A 20239-nucleotide genomic window follows, 5' to 3' on the forward strand; every position below is an offset into this window, starting at 1 on the left:
AGAGATGGTTCTGGAGAGATAGCTTTGCTTTTCAGGGCAGGAGTTGTTAAGAAGAGGGCAGTTTTCTGCTCCTTTTTAACCAAAGCGGTGTCGCACGCGCAGAGATCGTCGCTGTTATTTGCTAATCTTTCCCAGCAACTCTTCCCCAAGATCATCAACGACATTTCCAATGCTCTTTCTGCTAAAGCGACGCAAGATATGTTGGCTCGCTCAAGCGAGAATTCCTAAGGCTTCTTTTCAACCTAAGGCGAAGAAGGAGATGTCGATCAAGCAAGAGCCCTTTCGAGGAGGCCCTTCTTCCCGCGCTTCTTCCTCCAGAGGAAAAAAGACCTCCTAGAAGAGGAAGGACCTTCTCTCGTTCTATCAGAGCGAAGAAATAGTACGAGTGTCCTCCAGACTGTAGTAGGTGCCAGACTGCTGAGTTTGCAGACGTTCTGGGCACAGAAGGGGAGCGGAAACAAATGGTCCCTCGCTTATAATAAAAAAAGGATACCTCATTCCCTTCGTGTCGAGACCACCTTTGACCACCACACCAAGGGAGTTAGTGGCCAGGTACAAAGACCCTCACATGAATCAGGCCCTTGCTCTAGCAGTAGAGCTGATGCTGGAGAAGCAAGCGATAGACATGGTGCAGGACCTCATTCCGCGGGTTTCTACAACCGTCTTTTTCTGTGCCCAAGAACTCAGGAGGATGGAGACCGGTTCTGGACGTAAGCGCCCTGAACGTCTATGTGAAGAAGAGAAGGTTTACGATGGAGACGACATCCTCAGTATTAGCCGCCCTTTGTCCAGGGGACTGGATGGTGTCACTAGACCTTCAGGACGCTTATTTTCATGTGCCAATCCATCCTTCTTCGCGCAAGTTCCTGAGATTCATGTGGAAAGGGAAAGTGTTTCAGTTCAGGGCTTTGTGCTTCGGCCTCTCCACAGCCCCTCAAGTCTTTACAGGGCTGATGAAGAACGTAGCCCAATGGCTTCATCTCGAAGGAGTGAGGGTGTCCCTTTACTTGGACGATTGGCTGATCAGGGCCAAATCGAAGCAGAAATGTCTGGAGGACCTTCACATCACTCTGACCTTAGCGAGTTCTCTGGGTTTGCTGATAAACTTCGAGAAATCACAGCTAATCCCCAGCCAAGATCGTATTTATCTGGGGATTCGGATGGTTTCTCAGGTTTTTCGGGCTTTTCCATCCCCGGAAAGGATCAACCGTTGTGCAGAGAAGGTCGCAACCTTTCTGGAGAAAGATGTATGCACAGCGAGGGAGTGGATGAGTCTGTTGGGGACACTCTCCTCGCTGGAGCAATTCGTTTCTCTAGGGAGGTTGCACCTCAGACCCCTACAGTTCTTCCTGAATCGGAACTGGAATCGGGGTGCTCAGAACCTAGATTTTGTATTCAAAATCTCGAACGAGATAAAAGAGGATCTCCGATGGTGGGCAGACCCTCTTCTTTTCAAGGAAGGCATTTCCTTACGGTTGAAGAACCCCGACCTAGTCTTATTTGCAGACGCATCGGACAAAGGTTGGGGAGCGACTCTAGGATCCAGAGAAGTGTCAGGCACCTGGATGGGGGAACAGGTGTCCTGGCATATAAACAAAAAAGAGCTCATGGCGATTTGGTTAGCCCTCAAGGAGTTCAAACCTCTCGTTCAGAAGTTTTCAGTTCAGGTCAACTCGGACAACACCACAGCCATGGCTTACATTCGGAAACAAGGGGGGACTCACTCATTCTCCCTGTACGAAACAGCAAGAATGCTCCTCTTGTGGTCGGAGGAAAGGGAGATAAGTCTCCTCACAGGTTTCGTACAGGGTGAGAAAGAAATTGGTCAGAGCAGATCTGCTCAGCAGAAGGAACCAAGTCCTTCCCTCAGAATGGACCCTTCACTCGGACGTATGCCAGGGACTGTGGAAGATCTGGGCAGACCTCATCTGGACCTCTTTGCAACTGCTAGGAACGCGAGGATAGACCTGTACTGTTCACCGATTTCAGACCCGAAAGCAGTAGCGTAAGACGCGTTCCTGTTGGACTGGAGCAACCTAGACCTTTATGCGTTTCCTCCTTTCAAGATTCTAGGGAAATAAGGAAATTCTCAGCGTCAGAAGGAGCAAGGATGACCTTGATAGCTCCATTCTGGCCCGCCCAGGACTGGTTCACAGAGGTACTGGAATGGTTGGTAGATGTTCCAAGATCTCTGCCACTAAGAGTCGATCTGCTCAAACAGCCCCACTTCGACAGGTTTCACAAGAACCTCCCCGCTCTCAGTCTGACTGGATTCAGACTATCAAGAGTCTGGTCAGAGCTAAGGGGTTTTCGGCAAAGTCTGCAAGAGCAATTGCCAATGCATGTTGACCTTCCACTTCCAGGGTCTACCAGTCGAAGTGGGATGTTTTTCGACGTTGGTGCAGGAATCAGAACGTTCCTCCATCCAGTACCTCTGGTTGACCCAGATAGCAGATTTTTCTTATTTTCCTGAGGGAAAAATGCGGTTTGGTAGTCTCTACCATTAAGGGCTACAGGAGTATGCTATCTTCTGTGTTCAGACACAGGGGATTAAACATCTCTGAAGATAAGGATCTGCATGACTTAATCAAGTCGTTTGAGACTTCTAAAAGGAACTCTTGTTTAACACCAAGCTGGAACCTGGATGTAGTGCTATCGTTCTTAAGATCCGCTAGATTCGAACCTCTCCATTCAGCTTCCTTCAGAGATCTTACTATGAAGACCTTGTTTCTCTGTGCTTTAGCTTCGGCTAAGAGAGTAAGCGAACTGCAAGCTTTGGAAGGAGATGTTGGGGGTTCCAAGGAGACTCAGCTGTGTGTTCGTTTCTCCGTCTTTCTTGGCCAAGAATGAAAACCCCTCTTCACCTTGGCCCAGGAGCTTCGAAATTAAAAGCTTATCCTCTCTAGTTGGATCAGAAGAGGAGAGGTCCCTTTGCCCTGTAAGGAGCTTAAAGTTTCATCTCCAGAAGAAGAAACAACTTGGGGCTAACTCAGACATCCTATGGTGTTTCCGTAAGAGATCCTAGTAGGCCCTTATCAAAGAATGCCCTGTCATTCTTTATAAGGCACCTTATCAAATAAGCTCACGCATCTTGTGACCAAGATCAGTTTAGACTTCTTAAAGTCAAGGCACATGAGGTAAGGGCCATCTCTACGTCCTTGGCTTTCAAGAAGAACATGTCCCTACAAAACCTCATGAAGGCGACTTATTGGAGTGTGAGTCAGTCTTTGCCAACCACACCTGAAAGACGTAAGAATTACGTATGAGAAGTGCTTTGGGTTAGGCCCGTACGTATCGGTGGATTCAGTGCTGGGGCAGGGAGCTGAAGCATATCCTTTTTAAATATTTTCCCTTATTGTATTTGTATTGTGTTTTTTGGTTGTGGGAAGGAGGATGCAGGAGGCATCTCCTTCTTTCGTAGTATTAACATTTGTATTTTGGTTAGGTGATCGTTTTGTGCTTGAAGCTCCTTGCAAGGGTAGTGGACAGGCTCTGTCATTTAAGTGGGTTGATCCCCATTGACTAGACCCTAACTGGATTCTGCCAAGTAAGAGGAGTCAGTTCCCATTGGTAGACCCAAAGAGTTTTTCAGCTGTAGGTCACGCCCTCGCTGTAACTCTTCAGGCAACGCAGACTTGTAGACAGTAACTATGAAGTCTTCTGCCTAAATCATGGTAAGAACAACCAAGGGTATTTATTACTTTAACATATGTTATTTCCCCTTTCTCTGGACTTATAAGTCTCTTCCCTCCACCAAGGGTGTCAATCAGTTATGTATATATCGGGCAGGGAAGTTTCATGTACAAAAATGATATTGTTAGTATACAATAAAGTTTTGTACATACTTACCTGGCAGATATATACGATTGATGGCCCTCCCAGCCTCCCCTCAGGAGACAGGTGAAGAGAAAAATCTGACTGAAAAGGGGGGTTGGTTCTTACACCTGCCACCCAGCGGCGGGTAAGGTAGATCACCTGACCTACCTGTAGCTTGTGCGCGAGTTTTGAATTTTCTGTCGTGACGTCAGAGTCGTAAGCTATGTATATATCTGCCAGGTAAGTATGTACAAAACTTTATTGTATACTAACAATATCATATTCACACTCAAAATATTGAACGATTGTGGCGAAATATTAAGGAGTGGATTAAAAGGCCTGGTATTAAAAAAAGACTATGTGAAACAATACCTTGCTAGGTATTTATATTAAGCACTACCAGGATTCAGTTTTGTACCAATTTTTACTTGAAGCTGCTAAACTGTATCCACCTTTAAGTGACACTCAGCCACCATCACCACCTAGGGAATCCTTTCTGATGACGACGACACTGTAGATGAGCCACAACCTTCTTGTTCTGGATAACCATCAAAACGTTTGTGTCTATTCAATTAAGGTAAATTTATAATTGTATTTCAATTAGTATTGTATAATATATTTTTTTTCGTATTGTCCTAGGTAGGTTAGGTGGTTTGATCTGGTTTAGGTCATTTAAACACTATAGGGGGGCCCCCGGTCAGGGCACCGCGTCCTAGGTTAGTTAGTGTCCTAGGTTAGGTTAGTTTGGGTGTATCTAGTTAGGTCATTTAAACATTATATATCCCGGTTATAGGGGGCTCCGCCCCCCGGTCAGGGCACCACGTCCTAGGTTAGGTTAGGTTGGTTTGATCTGGTTAGGTCATTTAAACAGTATCCAGGGATACATGGGGCTGAGCCCCCCCTAGTCAGGGCACTGCGTCCTAGGTTAGGTTAGGTTAGGTATCCTGGGTTAGGTTAGGTTGGTTTGATTTGTAGGTGATCCTTATTCATTAATTCAAATGCTGTTTTGTATCCATGGTGATTTACCCCACCCAAAACCCCGCATTCCCAAAGGGTCCCCAACCTTGTTGGATGTAGTAAGGGGGTATAAGCTAGTAACTGAAAAACAACTCATTTCCCCGAAGTATTACTATCGTAACCATTCAGAACACATTAAAACACACACAGAAATACATAATTACTCTAGAAAAATGGAGTTGGAACTACTGTAGAAATTTACCATTTAGCCTATTAATATGATATTTTGGTTAGACAATATAGAAAAGGATGTATTTAATGCAGTACAGGTTAGATAATCTAAGATAATTACTGTTGGTTTACATTTTTACGTTCTTCCCGGTGGGGCTGGTACTAAACCAAGGTCTAGGTACCATAGATCTTGTATACTAAACATTGTGAAAGGTGTAGGGGTGCCGTGTTTAGTACCACTCCCTTAGGGATGAAAGTCAAAATATAAACAAAGATGGAAAATTCTTATTATCTTGGTAAATTTCTCAAATTAGCTCCCCTTGACTGTATTGTATACATCCTTTTCTATATCCTTAAGAGAAGAAAATTAAATAAGGAAACAATTTTTTGCTGTGGTGTCTCTGTGAAACCTTTTTCTCTAATGTTCCTTAATGTGCTTAATACCAAAAGCAAACTGAAATCTATTGCCAATTTACTGTTACTAAGGGATTTACTGCTTTTGTTAATACATTCATAACCATGGGGCTGGTACTAAACACTGCATTTGTTCAAGTGTGCTTTGTATTGAAGTAAAAATTTACCATAACCAAAACTAAATGGAATCTTTAATGTGCCGCAGTTGAGGCTAATCCTATCTAGTCTGCCCAGAAATTTGAACCAAGTCCTTGCTGGTAGGCCTAATATAGGCTATTTATTGACCGTAAATACATAGGTTGGCTGTAGGGGATGGTATTCTGATCATCAGGGTGAAGTCTTATGGAGGGTCAAGAAACTAGGCAGTTTAAGAGGATCATAGGTGCAGGTGAAAGGTGAAGCATCTTTTATGCACTAGTGAGTACATAAAAATTGCACAATAAACTATACTTAAGTAATTCTAATGTGCTGTCTCGCAGTCTCCATTTTATCATAAAACAGTAGCAACAGTAACCTTATTTTTTTTTTGCCATTAGTAATTATATGCTGCAATATCGTGTGTGTGTGTGTAGTAATTATTTGTATATAATGAAGGTAGTTGCCAAATGTGGTAGGGTTATAGTTGGTTGCCTGCCCACATTGTTCTCCCAAAGGTTCTTCAAGGTTCACTTAGCATCACAAGCCATTAGGGGAATTTAGGCAGATAGTTAATCATTCTTGGGAAACGGCTGACTTCATGTAATGTTTCCACATATGAAGTTCAACACTATTTTGCTCTTTAAATCCATTAGTTTAATACCCATCCTGGAAACCTTGAATCCACAAAACTTAAACCTCAAATACGAAACACTTCTGTTTGATTTTGGTCTTTTGCAGTCATCAAACACTTCAGCTGCTGTCAGAAACAAATGTTTTCTCTGACTGTTAGGAGCTTGAAAACTATTTAATACTTAAGGTATGTGTGATGTATTAATTGTATTTTTGTCATGGAAAAGAATAAAGAACAACTAAGGTGTGCAGTATGATGGCCTTTGTATAAGCCTCAATGTTGGCACCTCCCTTCCAGTACTGGCAGGCTCAAGGTTTCTAGGAACTCTTTGTGTGTTTAGGAACTTTAATTTTTGCCTTTATGACTTGTCCAATGAAGAGGACAGCCATTCAGTTTGTGCAAGAGCTCATGAAGCCAAGGGCATTGGATCAGCTTTGGCATTCTAGAGGAACATTTGCCTGTACTGGTAATGAGGGGTAGGTTTCTGAGATGCCAGACCACCTTTACCTCAACTTGCATGAGGGTTGTCACCCTCAGTCCCTGGATACCTTCTCCTTTGGACATGTAGTGGTTCCTGTACAAATTGTATTGTCATCAAAGCTCCTGTTAGACAAAAGCATCTCATCTAAGACACTTAGAGAGCAAAAGGCGTGGGGTTGTGTGGTTGAATGACTGGTTCCTTCACTTCCTTTGTAAGGCAGCAGTCAGGCAGATTATATTGTGAACCAGGTCCAGATGCAGTAAGCTAATAATTGAATATTATATCTAGAACTTTGGCTCATAAGGGACATTTTCCTCAATTTTTTTTTTTTTTTTTTTTTTTTTTTTTTAGCGAGGTTGGGTTCTGGGGGTAGAGCTATCATCTGAAACCATCAATTTTATGTACTGTACTGCAGCTTAGCTGCCTTGTGTCAGTCTTCATAGGGATAACACTTGGTTCTCTAAGGGTTTTCCAAACAAGTTAGACTCCAGACACTTCGCACTCAGCCTTTGGGTCTTGTCTGTATGGTGTGGAGGAGTGATAATGGTAGTTATATTTGACAGCGTCTACGAGGGTTGCGTGAGAGAGAGAGAGAGAGAGTGAAAGCATCGTTGGGTTGAGAGTTTGTGTGTTTTCATATGGTTGATGTGTCGTGTTTCGTGTTTGGTGTTGCAGTGTGGTAGTATGTGAGTGAGTGAGTGTGAGTGAGCAAGCGATCAAGAGAGAGAAAGATCGTAATTGGTGGATGGATGGTGAGGAGGGGTTTGATGGCAGCATAAGTGTCTGGCTTGTCTGTTGGAGAAGTTGCCTAGTATATCAATGGGGAGAGTCTGTTGTCTGTCTGGTGATTGTTGAGCTGAAGAGTTTGTTGTACTTGATTTTGTGTTTTGATGGTTTCGTGAGTTGTCTGTTGGAGACAGTGTTGGTGGTGGTGGTTTGTTGTGCTGGGTTGAAGTTGTCGTATGATTTGTTGTGTTCTTTTCGAGCTGTTGGTGTTGGTTTGCATAGTGATTGTGGTGGTGTTTTTTGAGTTGTTGTATGGTTTTGGTGCTTGTCTGTTTTGGGTAGTGACATTCAGCGGTGTTTGTCTCGACTAGCCTAGCCTATATCCAGCGGACAGCACAGCATCTAGCCCCGAAGTCAGCCATTGCTGGTGAGTACATGAATGTGAGAGGTTTGCTTGTTTTCCTTGATGAAGCAACTGTCCTGCGTGTAAATATTAACGTAAAGGGGAAAGTGTGGCTGTGGGATAATTTGTTAGCCAGTACGACTTAGGTGACTGTGGGAAGATTGCTTGCTTTATTTGCTTTGCTTGTGATCCCGCCGCAATGGCATCTGTACAACAGATCATATAGGAGGTTACAGGTATCATTGCTCCCTTGCTCATGATTGTGGCCAGTAACATGTAATTTCTGTATGGAGATTCCTGTTAGCATTACATAAGGTTCTTTGCAGCATCCCTTCAGATCCTAGCTGCAACCTCTTTCATTCCTTTTACTGTACCCCTCTCCATTCATATTCTTTTTCTTCCATCTTCCTTTCCACCCGCTCCTAACAGTTGATTCATAGTGCAGCTGTGAGGTTTTCCTCATGATACACCTTTTAAACCTCTTTATGCTGTCAGTTTCTTATCAGTGTTGAATGACCTCGCCTCGCAGGTCCCAACACTTGGGATTTGCCCTGAATCCTATACTACAGTGTCTCCCCCTCCTGTATTCGTGAGGGATGTGTACCAGATTCCCCGTCATGAATAGCTAGAACCCGCGAATACTTGGAACCCCCCTCTAAAAATGTTTAAAACTGCCTATCTAGAATGTGTAAAATCAAAGTATCCCTAAAAATACCATATATCAATTATACATTAAAATATCATCCTATTATGGTACATATTGACCTCTGAAATATTATTGATACTATTTCAAAGTAAATCTTTTATTTTATGGTTAAAATTACATATGTACATACTGTATAACTTAGTTGCGTACATGAAAATAATCCAGCCCCTCCTAAAGTATTCAGTCATGCACATTTTCTTTCATACAGTTACTATTTATGTCGTCCAGTTTTCTTTTTACAAGGAAAACAATTGTATATAAAATCACAAGAGAGGGAGAGAAAGAACAAAATATGTATGAACCATTAAAAAAAAAAATTTTCTACACTAGTACATCATACATAAATAGGGTACTCACCACTGATGAGTGTTGATGAAAGATGATGATGAATTAGGCATGCAGTCTGATGAATGACGAAGTTATAACTGCACAGCTAAGCAGAGAAATTACATCTCCTTTGAGGGTACCTCTTCACCTTCAAGAGGCACTTCAGGCGATTAAAGAGGCTTTGGAGGGTCCTTCGTATGTGTGATGAACATATGATTGGCAGCTGCTGTTGTTGCTTCTTCATGGTGGTGAGGGCTTGATTATAGGGCTCCAATGCCATATCAAGAATGTTGGAAAATATTAAGGAGTGCTCCATGCAAGGATCTGATGTTGCAACAAACTCCTGGACATTGTTGATCATTCTTCTAACTTGGGACAGGCATTCTAAAGTCAGGCCACCCTTCTGCTCCTGCTGCTGTTCCTGCTCCTGAACCTGGAGTGTCTTCTTCCTCGCTGGCAGATTTCGTCAGGTCTTCCAATTCCTGGTCTGTCAGGGGTCAGAGTGGGCATCAATGACGGATGCCGACTTCATCCTCGGGTGATAATTTCAAAGCCTTCACCACCAAGAATTCTCGCCAACTGGACCACCTTATTAATGGCCAAATGCAGGATTTCTGAGGAGAGAAACCCATATAATTATGGACACAGTCCAGCCACAACTTACTCCAGCATGCATTCAGGGTCTCTTTCTTCATGTCCTTTAGCAACCAGTCAATGACAGACCAGACATGTAGCAATCGTGAATTTATGCCAATAGGCTATGTGTAAATTAACTGTCAAGGTCTATTGCATCAACAAGGTGCTGGAGGGAGTTCCCGGTGTAGACTGCCTTGAAGGCATGGATCACCTCCAACCCATAGGCTGAGGAGAAGGTGGTGTTCGGAGGGCGGAACTCGAGCTGGACACTTGTAATAAAGATCGAGAGGGTGGCCACCAGCATTAAGATGGCCTCACACTAGGCCTTTTTGTCTCCAGCCGCGAGCCGTTGCTGCCGAAAATGGAAAACCGGGAGCTTTTAGCTCGAGATCTTAGCTTCCCGGCTGAACGGGAAGCACCGAGCCACGAACCGTGAGCGACTGCATAGTGTAAACAAACAAAATGGCTGCTGCTGATAGGACGTACTTTCAGACCTTTCGCTTCTCTTCTCCTGAGCCACTCTTGAACCCACAAATGTTTTTTGTCACTTGCATTCACGTAAGATTCCGAGAAAACACATCATTGCAGCATATCTTGCAACCATCTGACAATTTCTGGGCGCCATGATGATATCAGCTGATCAGTTTTGTTTGTTTACTTTTTCCTACTGCTCCTCAAAACCACGAGGTCCTAGTGTGATGATACAACACTTTTGCTCGCCAGCATCGGCTGGATGCTGGCCAAAACCGCAAGCAAGAAATGACTAGTGTGATACCAGCTTTTATCCACATCAACACCTTGAACTCTCAGTCCAAATCGGCCAGGTATTGCCTAACTTGAGGAGTGAAGCTTTGATGAAATCAGTACTCCAAAAGGACTTTGGTGATCCAGGCCTTGGGATTGTGCATCCAGAACACAGGCAGCAATGCCTTCTTCTTATTTTTGCGTGCTCTGGGATTTGCAGCTTTGTAAATGAGGCCTGGTTTCAGCATAAAGCCAGCCGCATTCCTACACATTAGGAGGGTCACCCTGTCCTTTTGTACCTTGAATCCTGAGGCTTTAGTTTCGTCCTTTGTTAAATATGTCCAGGACAGCATCTTTTTCCAGAACATGGCAGTTTCACATAAGTGACTTACCAAACAATTACATTAGCTGTATGCTTTCTTACTTGGCAGTCGAAAATTCAAATTCCTGGTGGCGGTGGGTTTTAGCAGCGCTGCTATTGTTTGTGTAGGTGATACAGATCCCGCCCACTTTCGGAATACCTGGTACTGCTGAGCTTAGACTTCAATTCGTTTTCTGCCGGCCATGGGGTAACACCGGTGGTTTGTTGTTGCAGTCGACTTTCGTCGCCATTGTGGATTTTTTCTTTTTGGTGATGTACAATTTCTTGGTTGGCTTTTTTGCTTCATCAGTTAGCTGCCTAGTTATTAACAAGTTATTACGAAGATGTCTGATGCTAGTTCTTCTTCAGTTAGGTTTTGCAGCAGTGGCTGCAAAACTAGATTAGCTAAACTATGTTACGATCCGCACTCCAAATGTGTTTTAACTTGTGATGAGTGCCGTAGTTTAGATGAACAAGGTTGGAAGACTTTTCAAGCTCATTTGGATAAGATGGACAAAGATAGGAAAAGGAAAGCAGCTCTTAGAGCGGGTAGTAAAACTAGAGTAGAGACAACTCCCGTGCCTTTAGAGGCAAACAAACCGTCACTATCTTCTCCACTTTTATCGAATATTTCACCTATTGATAGTCCTCCAAATTCAGTACCAATTACTCCAGACCAGGTATCCCATGTTTCCGATCCCAACACCATTTCCTTGTTAGAGTCTAAGATGGACAAGAAATTTGAGTTCTTGGCAAAATCCGTTATGGATTTGGGTATGTCGTTTCGTGCGTTCGTAGAGAAGTCAAGTGAAAAGGCCAGTGTTAGGCCAAGTGTCAGTGTCGTGTCCGAGGAGGCGGCTGTTCTCCTAGAAGACATACCGGAGGTCGAAGGGAGACTGGGGGAGTTTGCCCACGGTCAATCAACAACTCATCAACGTAGTCGACTCGCGAGTGCCCAGAAAACGCCGCTGGAAAGGCATAGATATCAGTGACACGCAGTTGTCATCCGACTCGGAAGTGCAGTCGTTGGTGTCGAGGCGAAAAGTGTGGAGTGATTTAGTGTCACATCCTTTAAAGAGACACACCCAGCGTACAAGAGGAATGTCGCCGCCTGTTAAGAAATCCAAGGAGCACTGGAGTCCACAACCTTCCTGCAGTTTCGTGCCGGACCAGTTTTTCTTGGAAGATCGTCAGTCCTCTTTGGATAGCGTAACTTTGGACGGAGTCAGACGTTCACGTGCGTTACAGCACTCGACCGCTTGCGAGACTGACTCGCCTTGTTGTGTATCGATAGGAGTTTCAACTCGTTTGCCTCATTCGTCTCGAGCTGTTTCGACTCGTTCGCCTCGAGCTGCTTCGACTCGTTCACCTCATATGTCTCGTGTTGTTTCAACTTCCAGTTGTTCGTTTTCGAAGAAGAGCTGTACGACAGCCACGGCTTCGTCTTCGCCTAAGGATGATTCAGAGGCCAAACCCTTGCTAGAGGATTCCGCTTTGTGTTCTTTTAAACATCAACTTCAAGAATTGATGGTCTTTTTGAAGAAGACAACGAGCCAGACGGAAGAGGAAGACGGGGTGGGGATCGGCCGTCCTGTCGGAAGAGGAAACTCAAGGACCAGGATTCGAAGCCCTCTTCTGCTTATTCTAGTCTGTTAAGGTTTCTTTTACAGACTTATCCAGAATTTTTTGAACCAGCTTTGCCTTCTTCACCTCCGTCGATGTTTGTGAAGGATAAGAGATCAGCACCTTCGGGGTTACCGAAACCAGTTCTTTCTCAGTCCTTGAAGAAAGCACTGAAGGAAGTAGAAGAGTGGCTTGCTAAGAAGAGGGAGTCAGGCAAGGCTTCGTTCGCCTTCCCTCCGTCGAAGCTGCAGAATAAAACCTACAGGTTTTATGCAACAGGAGAAGTTCCTTCTTTGGGAGTTTCTGCCTGCCTCCTCCGTCCTGTGTGGACATGGCAGTGAGAGACGGTTCAGGGGAATTGGCTGCCCTATTCACTATGGGAGTACTAAGAAGAGAGAACAGTGGTGCTCCTTCACATCTCGAGGAGTGACCACGAACCAAAAATCGGCTTTGTTGTTCTCCCCCCTGAGTAAATCTCACCTGTTTCCAGAAGAAACCATCAAGCATGTGCTGTCAGACCTAAAGAAAAAGTCCACCAATGATCTTTTTCAGTCAGTGAGAAGACCTAAGGAACATCCAGCGACAGGAGCCAAAGCTTCTCCTCTACAAAAGCATCCCTTTCGAGGAGGTAAGTCGAGGTGGCAGCAGAGACCAAGAACTAATCTACAAACCACCTCCATGTCTACCAAGAAACCTTCCTTTAAGACAGATAAATGATCGGAAGGTCCTTCACACACCCATGGGGGTAAGATTCTACGACTACTGGGAGGAATGGAGTTGAAGAGGAGCAGAACAGTGGGTAATGCAGGTGCTTCGAGAGGGATATGTGATCCCTTTTACGCAGGATCCACCACTGTCCAATACACCTGTCTGTTTGACAGCATACTCGACAGGATCAACAAGAGCTTTGGCTTTAGCCAAAGAAGTAGAAGAGCTCATCAACAAAGAGGCCATAGAGGAGGTAACACACACAAACTCCCCAGGGTTTTACAACAGGCTCTTCGTAGTCCCCAAGGCATCAGGGGGATGGAGACCTGTGTTGGACGTAAGCGCTCTGAACCTCTTCGTCCGGAAGACAAAATTCTGAATGGAAACCAGTCGATCGGTAATGTCAGCCATCCAACCGGGCGACTGGATAGTATCTCTCGACATGATGGATGCATACTTCCATGTCCCTATCCATCAAAACTCCAGGAAGTTCCTGAGATTCGTCTTCAAGAAGAGTCTTCCCATTCAGAGCCCTCTGCTTCGGTCTGTCAACCGCCCCTCAAGTATTTACTCAGATTCTCACTCCTCTGGGAAAGTGGCTGCATTTGATGGGGATCAACACAGCTTTTTACTTAGACGACTGGCTCCTGAGAGCCAGATCCAGTCATCAGTGTGTGAAGGACTTGGAGAAGACGCTTACTTTGACACAACAATTGGGTATCATAGTAAACACGGAGAAGTCCAATTGATTCCAACTCAGAGGATTCTCTATTTAGGGATGATACTAGACTCTCTAGCTTTTTGGGTTTTTTCTCCCCCCAAAGAGGATAGAGTCCTGCCTGTCGACAGTCCAGCAATTTCTGGTTCGCCTGTCCTGCTCAGCACTCAAATGGATGAGCCTACTCGGGACCCTGGCTTCAGTGGAGAGTTTTGTCAGGTTAGGACACCTACACATGAGGCCGGTTCAGTTCTTCCTGAAAGCAAATTGTCTCGTCAAGACACAGTCGGACTTACTAGTTTTCCCCCGCCCCCTGATGGAAGAGATAAAGGTGGATCTTCGTTGGTGGCATTCAAGGGAAAGATTGCAAGAAGGAATCTCCCTAGTCGTGTCAAACCCCGACCTGCAGTTCTTCTCAGACACCTCAGACAGTGGATGGGGAGCCCTCCTAGGAGACAAAAGAGTATCAGGTCTGTGGACAGAATGAGAAAAGACCTTGCACATCAATGGGAAGGAATTGAAGGCCATCCTCGTAGGGCTACAAGTGTTCGACCACTTAGTCACCGGAAGAAACGTAGCGGTTTACTCGGACAACACCACAGCGTTGTCATATGTACGAAAGCAGGGAGGGACCCACTCGTTCTCTCTCAACAAAGATAGCCGAAGATCTCGCCTGGACGGACGAGAAGAGGATCACCCTTTTTCCAAGATTCGTGCAAGGGAGAATGAACGTACTTGCAGACAAACCGAGTCGGATTAAATCAGGTGTTACCAACAGAGTGGACTCTTGAACGAGTGTGTGTCAGGACTTTGGAAGCCTTAGGAAAGACCATCAATAGATCTGTTCGCCACATCGAGGAACAATTGCCTTCCATTTTCTGTTCTCCGATTCCAGAACCACTAGCGTGGAGAACAGATGCGATGCTGCTAGATTGGACAGGACTGGATGTTTACGCTTTTCCTCCCTTCGGGATGATAAGAGAGGTCTTAAACAAGCTTCAATCGCACCAGAATGTGACAATGACCCTAGTAGCGCCATTCTGGCCTAGGAAAGAGTGGTTCCCGGACCTTCTCAATCTGCTGGTGGATTTTCCCAGATTACCTCCACAAAATCCATCGCTTCTCAGACAACCCATTTCAACCGATATCACCAAGGGTTGTCCGCTCTGGCCCTGACAGGATTCAGACTGTCAGGAACCTGGTCAAAGCAAAAGGGTTTTTGCGAAGGGCTTCTGAAGCTATTGCTAGCTGCAGAAGAAGCTCTTCTGCCAAGCTCTACCAGTCCAAGTGGAGAGTCTTTAGGTCATGGTGCAGACGACATAGCATCTCTTCTGCTGAGAACCTTCTATAACAGAAATTGCGGAAATTTCGTTATTTTTGAGGGACACTAAGAAGTTGGCCACTTCAACTATTAAAGGATATAGGGGCATGCTTTCATCGGTTTTCAAGCATAGAGGCCTCGACATTTCGTCAAATCAGGACATCAGTGACCAGCTCAGATCCTTTAGTTCCTCCAAGATTTTAAAGCTTGAAGAAGTGGAATGGAACTTGGATGTAGTTTTAAGGTGGCTCAACGGCCCCCAATTTGAACTGTTGAATTCTGCAACCTTGTGGGACGTAACTAGGAAGACACTATTCCTAGTCGCCTTAGCCACAGCAGGAAGAGTAAGCGAGTTGCAGCCGATGAGTAAGGAAGTGGGTTTCGCCCAGGGCAATGCATTTTGCTCTTATGTAACAGACTTTCTTGCCTCTTTCAAAGAGTGCAATGTCCTTTTTTCCTGAGGAGTTTGATCCGAGAAGTGCATGCCCAAACTCAGGAACATGCTCTTAGGGTGCTGAAAGTGAAGATGCATGAGATTCATGCAGTAGCAACGTCTTTGGCTTTCAGACAGAATATGTCTCTATCTTCCATTATGCAAACTACATTCTGGAGGTCGAAATCGGTGTTTGCATCTCACTATTTGAAGGAGGTAGAAACTACTTACGAAAACTGTTTTAGATTGGGACCTTGTCACTAGCGGAATGGTGTTGGGAGAGAGGAAGCATAGGGGGACCCGGTTTTTTCCCTCTACTATCTCCTTGCCTTGAATTTGAGGTTTTTTGAGTTTGTGGGAAGCCTGGGGGTACATGTACCTGAAGTACCCACCAGTTCTTATATCTGGTTAAGGGTACCATATGGTTTTTAGTGTAGGTGATGATTTTGTGTGGTTTTTTTTTATCTGGTCTTTTTCGCCCAGGGCAAGGGCAAATTATTGTTGTTTTTGTCAATCATCGGTGCACTTCCATGTTTGCCAAACTCCCACCATTAGTAGGGACGACCCTGGCCTTTACTGCCACGTCTCCTACATGTGATGAGAGTGCCGACCAGAGGCAGTATTTACCTGTAGCTGCTCTCCACAAGGTAAGGTACTGCAGACATATAATGTGAGCACATGTCTGTTGTTTTTATTCATAAAGCTGTCTTTATACCCACCTTCCAGGTAATGTGGAGTCAGCTAATGTAATTGTTTGGTAAGTCACTTATGTGAAAGTGATATTTTAATGATAAAATAAGGTTTCACTATACTTACCAAACAATTACATAATCAGAGCCCTCCCTCCTCCCCACAGACGGACGTTGCGGCTCAACGAATTGAAGTCTAAGCTCAGCAGTACCAGGTATTCCCGAAAGTGGGCGGGATCTGTATCACCTACAAAAACAGTGGCAGCGCTGCTACCGCCACCAGGAATTTGAATTTTCGACTGCCAGGTAAGAAAGCGTACAGCTAATGTAATTGTTTGGTAAGTGTATGTGAAACCTTTTTTTATCATTAAAATATAATTTTCGTCCATATTGAAGACCTGTTCCGGCTGGTATCCTTTATCCTGCAGGATTTTCTTGAAGGTCTCTGGATATTTTGTGGCCGCCACTTTGTCACCCAATGCTGCTTCCCCGTGTAGGGAAACAGACTTTAGATGGAACCTTTTCTAGAACCAGTGGAACCTTCCTTGCTCGCTTGAAAATTGGGGAGCTCTTCTTCCTCTTCAGTAGCTGGTTCATTAAAGCCCAAGAATTCCAATTCCCCTTCTTCATCGCCTTCTGTGTCTCTACATCGCTGCCCTCCTGTGTTTCTACATTGATACCTTCCTCTTCTTCGCCACCATCTGTAGCAGTTGGTAGGTGCTGGTAGAGCTGTCATGCTTTCTCGCATATGATGTTGAAGTCAAGGGGCACGTTCTTCTTACAACAGTCCTTGATCCAGTACATGAATGCAGATTCCATTTTCACAATTGTTTTATCTCAATGTTGAGACTGCTTTTGCTGTACCAAAGTATGTCATGCTTACACTTTCTCTGATTTCGCTTTCTTTTTTCTGTTAACTGACTATGCTCTCTTTCACATTGAAATGGCAGTCAACCAGGGCGAAACGTTTGCCCTTTTTCAACGTAACAAGAACTTTCACCTTCAAGTCGAGCTTCATTACGGTCTTCTTTCTCTTAGGCTCCTTGTCAGAAGCCTTAGAATGAGCAGGGCACTTTTTTGGTAAAACACACCTTTGTGATTGCGTTCGTTTATACATGTATCATGACTTTCTACGCAGTGAGGCTGATGAAAAAATGCGCAATAACCACAAGTCCATCTTTGCAAGATGGGTTTCAACCAATCAACCCCAAGTGAACGACAAGGAAAATGAATGCTGCTTTTGGATTGGCTGCTCTGCAGATGACGGCCAATAGCGTGTCGAGTATCATTTCGTCTGGGTACTGCACTAAGGTGTTACAGCATCATAAAGTTTACTGTCTGTGGAAAGTTGGCTTGGGTGAAGCATCTTTTACGAAAGCCAATTATGTTATTGAAATTTTGCTATGTTTATATCAACTTATTACAGAACTGTAATATTTGAAAATTAATAAATCTTTTGTCATCATAAAACGTATTTTAGTCATGAAAATATACTTAGTACGTATGTATGAAAATACTAAATACTGCAGATGGAAACATTTATGTACCCTGCTATTCCCGTTGTACGTATTTTAGATATGTTCTGTGTACTTATAGTATCATCCTACAACACTTGATATACATACGTATAATATTTAAAAATCATCTTAAAACATTTCATGAAATGTACAGTATGTGCAGAATATCGATACGCAATTTAAGCCAAATTGACCCAATACAGGTAGTGTTCGAGTCACGATAATTCGTCTTACGATGATTCGATTTTACGATGGGGTTAACAATTAATACTGATATGACAATACATTTTGAAAATATTTTTAAATTTCGCTTCTAACGGGTGCAGCCCAGCAACATACAACCAGGCAGCAAGAGAGACCAAATTACAATAGCCTAACTTTATCCCATCTTCTAGTTAAATAAGTTAAAAGAAAAATAGCAAAAGAGAATTATGAAAGCTTTGTTTTAACGTTTTACTAGTTTGGTAAATGTGTACAGCCATGAACAACTGAACGAGAAACAACGTTTTGCTAAGTACAACTGAATTGGATGACAACATCCATTTGGCTTGTATTTCAACCATCATACGATAGTAAAAACTTACCGCAGTTATGTTATAAATGACGTTATGTATATAATAGGACTGATATATTTTTAGATAATAACATTGTTCGCTATAGATCAAAGATCAGCAAGGAAACATACTGTTAAATTTAAACAGAGTTGTAGCTGAAGCTGAGAACACTTTTTGAGCTGCTAATGACTGTTATTGTGCATCGGTAACAAAGATAAAACTCCCGTAAACTTATCCGATCAAACACAACCGTAGATAAAGTTGAGAGAGAATCATTTTAATCAAAACTTCAGGTCTTCAAAGAATACAGTTTACTGCTGTTTTCATGACGATAAAAGATAAATAACGTAACGGTAAAGTTCGTACGACGAAGAAGTCAAGTGAAAATGGTGAACAGAATCACGTAATTTTCCTAACACAATAAACATGCCCACAAAGCGATCTGTTAAAAAAAAAATAGTTCCGAGATGTATTAAATTCATATTTCAACTTTAAATTAACACATCTTATAACTAAAAGATGACCTTGTCTCGTATAAGTAAAGTACGTATCTATGTAGATATTCTTTTATGCTAACCGAAGCAAAACAATTCACTCCAAATTGAGTTAAATACGACGAAATAAACTTGTATTCGCCATCAGCTGATTTCCAAACCGCTTTGTTAGTATTTTATGATACAATACGTAATATATATGTACAATAAGTAATATGAGAATACGTACATACAATATAATAGGATAGAGTAATGTTTAATTTTTAACAGATTCACGGAAAAGATGCATATTCGTTATGTTTTTATTCCATAATTATATGTAGGCGTCAGCAGCCTGATAGGTATCGCTCAATTATGCTTATATTGGTCAGAATCTGAGTCCGATTTACCATGGTATCTATCATTATACAGTAGTACCTCGAGATACGAAATTAATCCGTTCCGAGGCGCCCTTCGTATCATGAGGTTTTCGTATCTTGGACCACATTTTACATGTAAAATGGCTAATCCGTTCCAAGCCCTCCAAAAACACCCCAGTAAATTATATTTCCAGGCCTACAACACGTTCTAGGGTTACGACGCCGATCTGACGGAAGAAATATGACTCCAAAAAGGCAAATACTGTACTACTGAGTAATATTCAACTGCATGTAATGTTCAACCCCATTTTTACTGCATATATTAGGACTTTAGCATATGTCCCTTTAGCAATAAGCCTAGCCTATGTTAGTGGTTGCTACTGTAGCCTAGTCTGTGATTCTGACATCTAAACCTAAGAAGCTAAAAGCTTTGATTATGCCAATAAAATGTATAAATAATCAGTATGTACTCATTTCAAATCATTATTAATTAATCATTAACTATAATACACAAACAAACAAAAAAACCTTCCAATCGATTGTTTACATTCAGCTCTTACGAGTACCGAACGAACGCCAAGCAAATCAGTTTTCGTAGGGACACAGTAAGCCATAAATTTTATTCATTAGTATCTCTCTTCAACTAATGAAACTACCAAACAGTATAATAACCATTCATTTCTATTCTTTATTCTATCTTTACCTAATGGAGATACCGAGTTACTGACAGCTATAATGAAACATATACGTAACGTAATATTAAAACAGAAGAAGAATTCTAAAAAAATACGTATTTGTTTGGCTTCGATGATAGCAGTCTGATTTATTTTATTATTTTATATATCTAATTCACAATTTTTTTATTAAATGTATTGCATGTACTCATTTCAAATAATTATTAAGTAACCATTAACTAAAAAAAAAAAAAAAAAAAAAAAAGCTTCTTCCAAACTTCTGTTTTTACATCCAGCACTTACGAGTATGGAACACTCGCCAAGCAATCACTTTTCCTAGTACAGAGTAAGCCATAAATTTTCATTATCTCTCTTCAACTACTGAAACTACCAAACAGTATAATAACCATTCATTTCTATTCTTTATTCTATCTTTACCTAATGTTTTTTTTTATTAAAATTGTATTGCATGAATAACGTTTTCAATTTACAGCATCCTTTTACCAATGGAATACTTAAAGCACAAGGGGTAGATGCTGACCAATAGGAGAGCAGGATCTTATGGGGTGACTAGTATC

The 20239-nt window shown here is 42.8% G+C and overlaps 1 protein-coding gene and 1 long non-coding RNA gene across 2 annotated transcripts in view; one reads left to right on the top strand and one right to left on the bottom strand.

Moving 5' to 3' along the window:
* The window catches only part of LOC135222638 (uncharacterized), a 49707-nt gene that overhangs the window by 22843 nt on the left and 6625 nt on the right, over window positions 1–20239 (bottom strand). The window lies entirely within an intron of this gene.
* Window positions 4319–20239, top strand: part of LOC135222637 (uncharacterized) — a 93230-nt gene continuing 77309 nt past the window's right edge. The window contains exon 1 of the mRNA XM_064260769.1: window positions 4319–4393. Coding sequence (XP_064116839.1) covers window positions 4334–4393 — 60 coding nt within the window. The 5' untranslated portion in view covers window positions 4319–4333. The remainder of the gene's footprint in view (window positions 4394–20239) is intronic.

Source organism: Macrobrachium nipponense, chromosome 8 (genome assembly GCF_015104395.2).
Source record: "Macrobrachium nipponense isolate FS-2020 chromosome 8, ASM1510439v2, whole genome shotgun sequence".
Lineage (NCBI taxonomy): Eukaryota > Metazoa > Arthropoda > Malacostraca > Decapoda > Palaemonidae > Macrobrachium > Macrobrachium nipponense.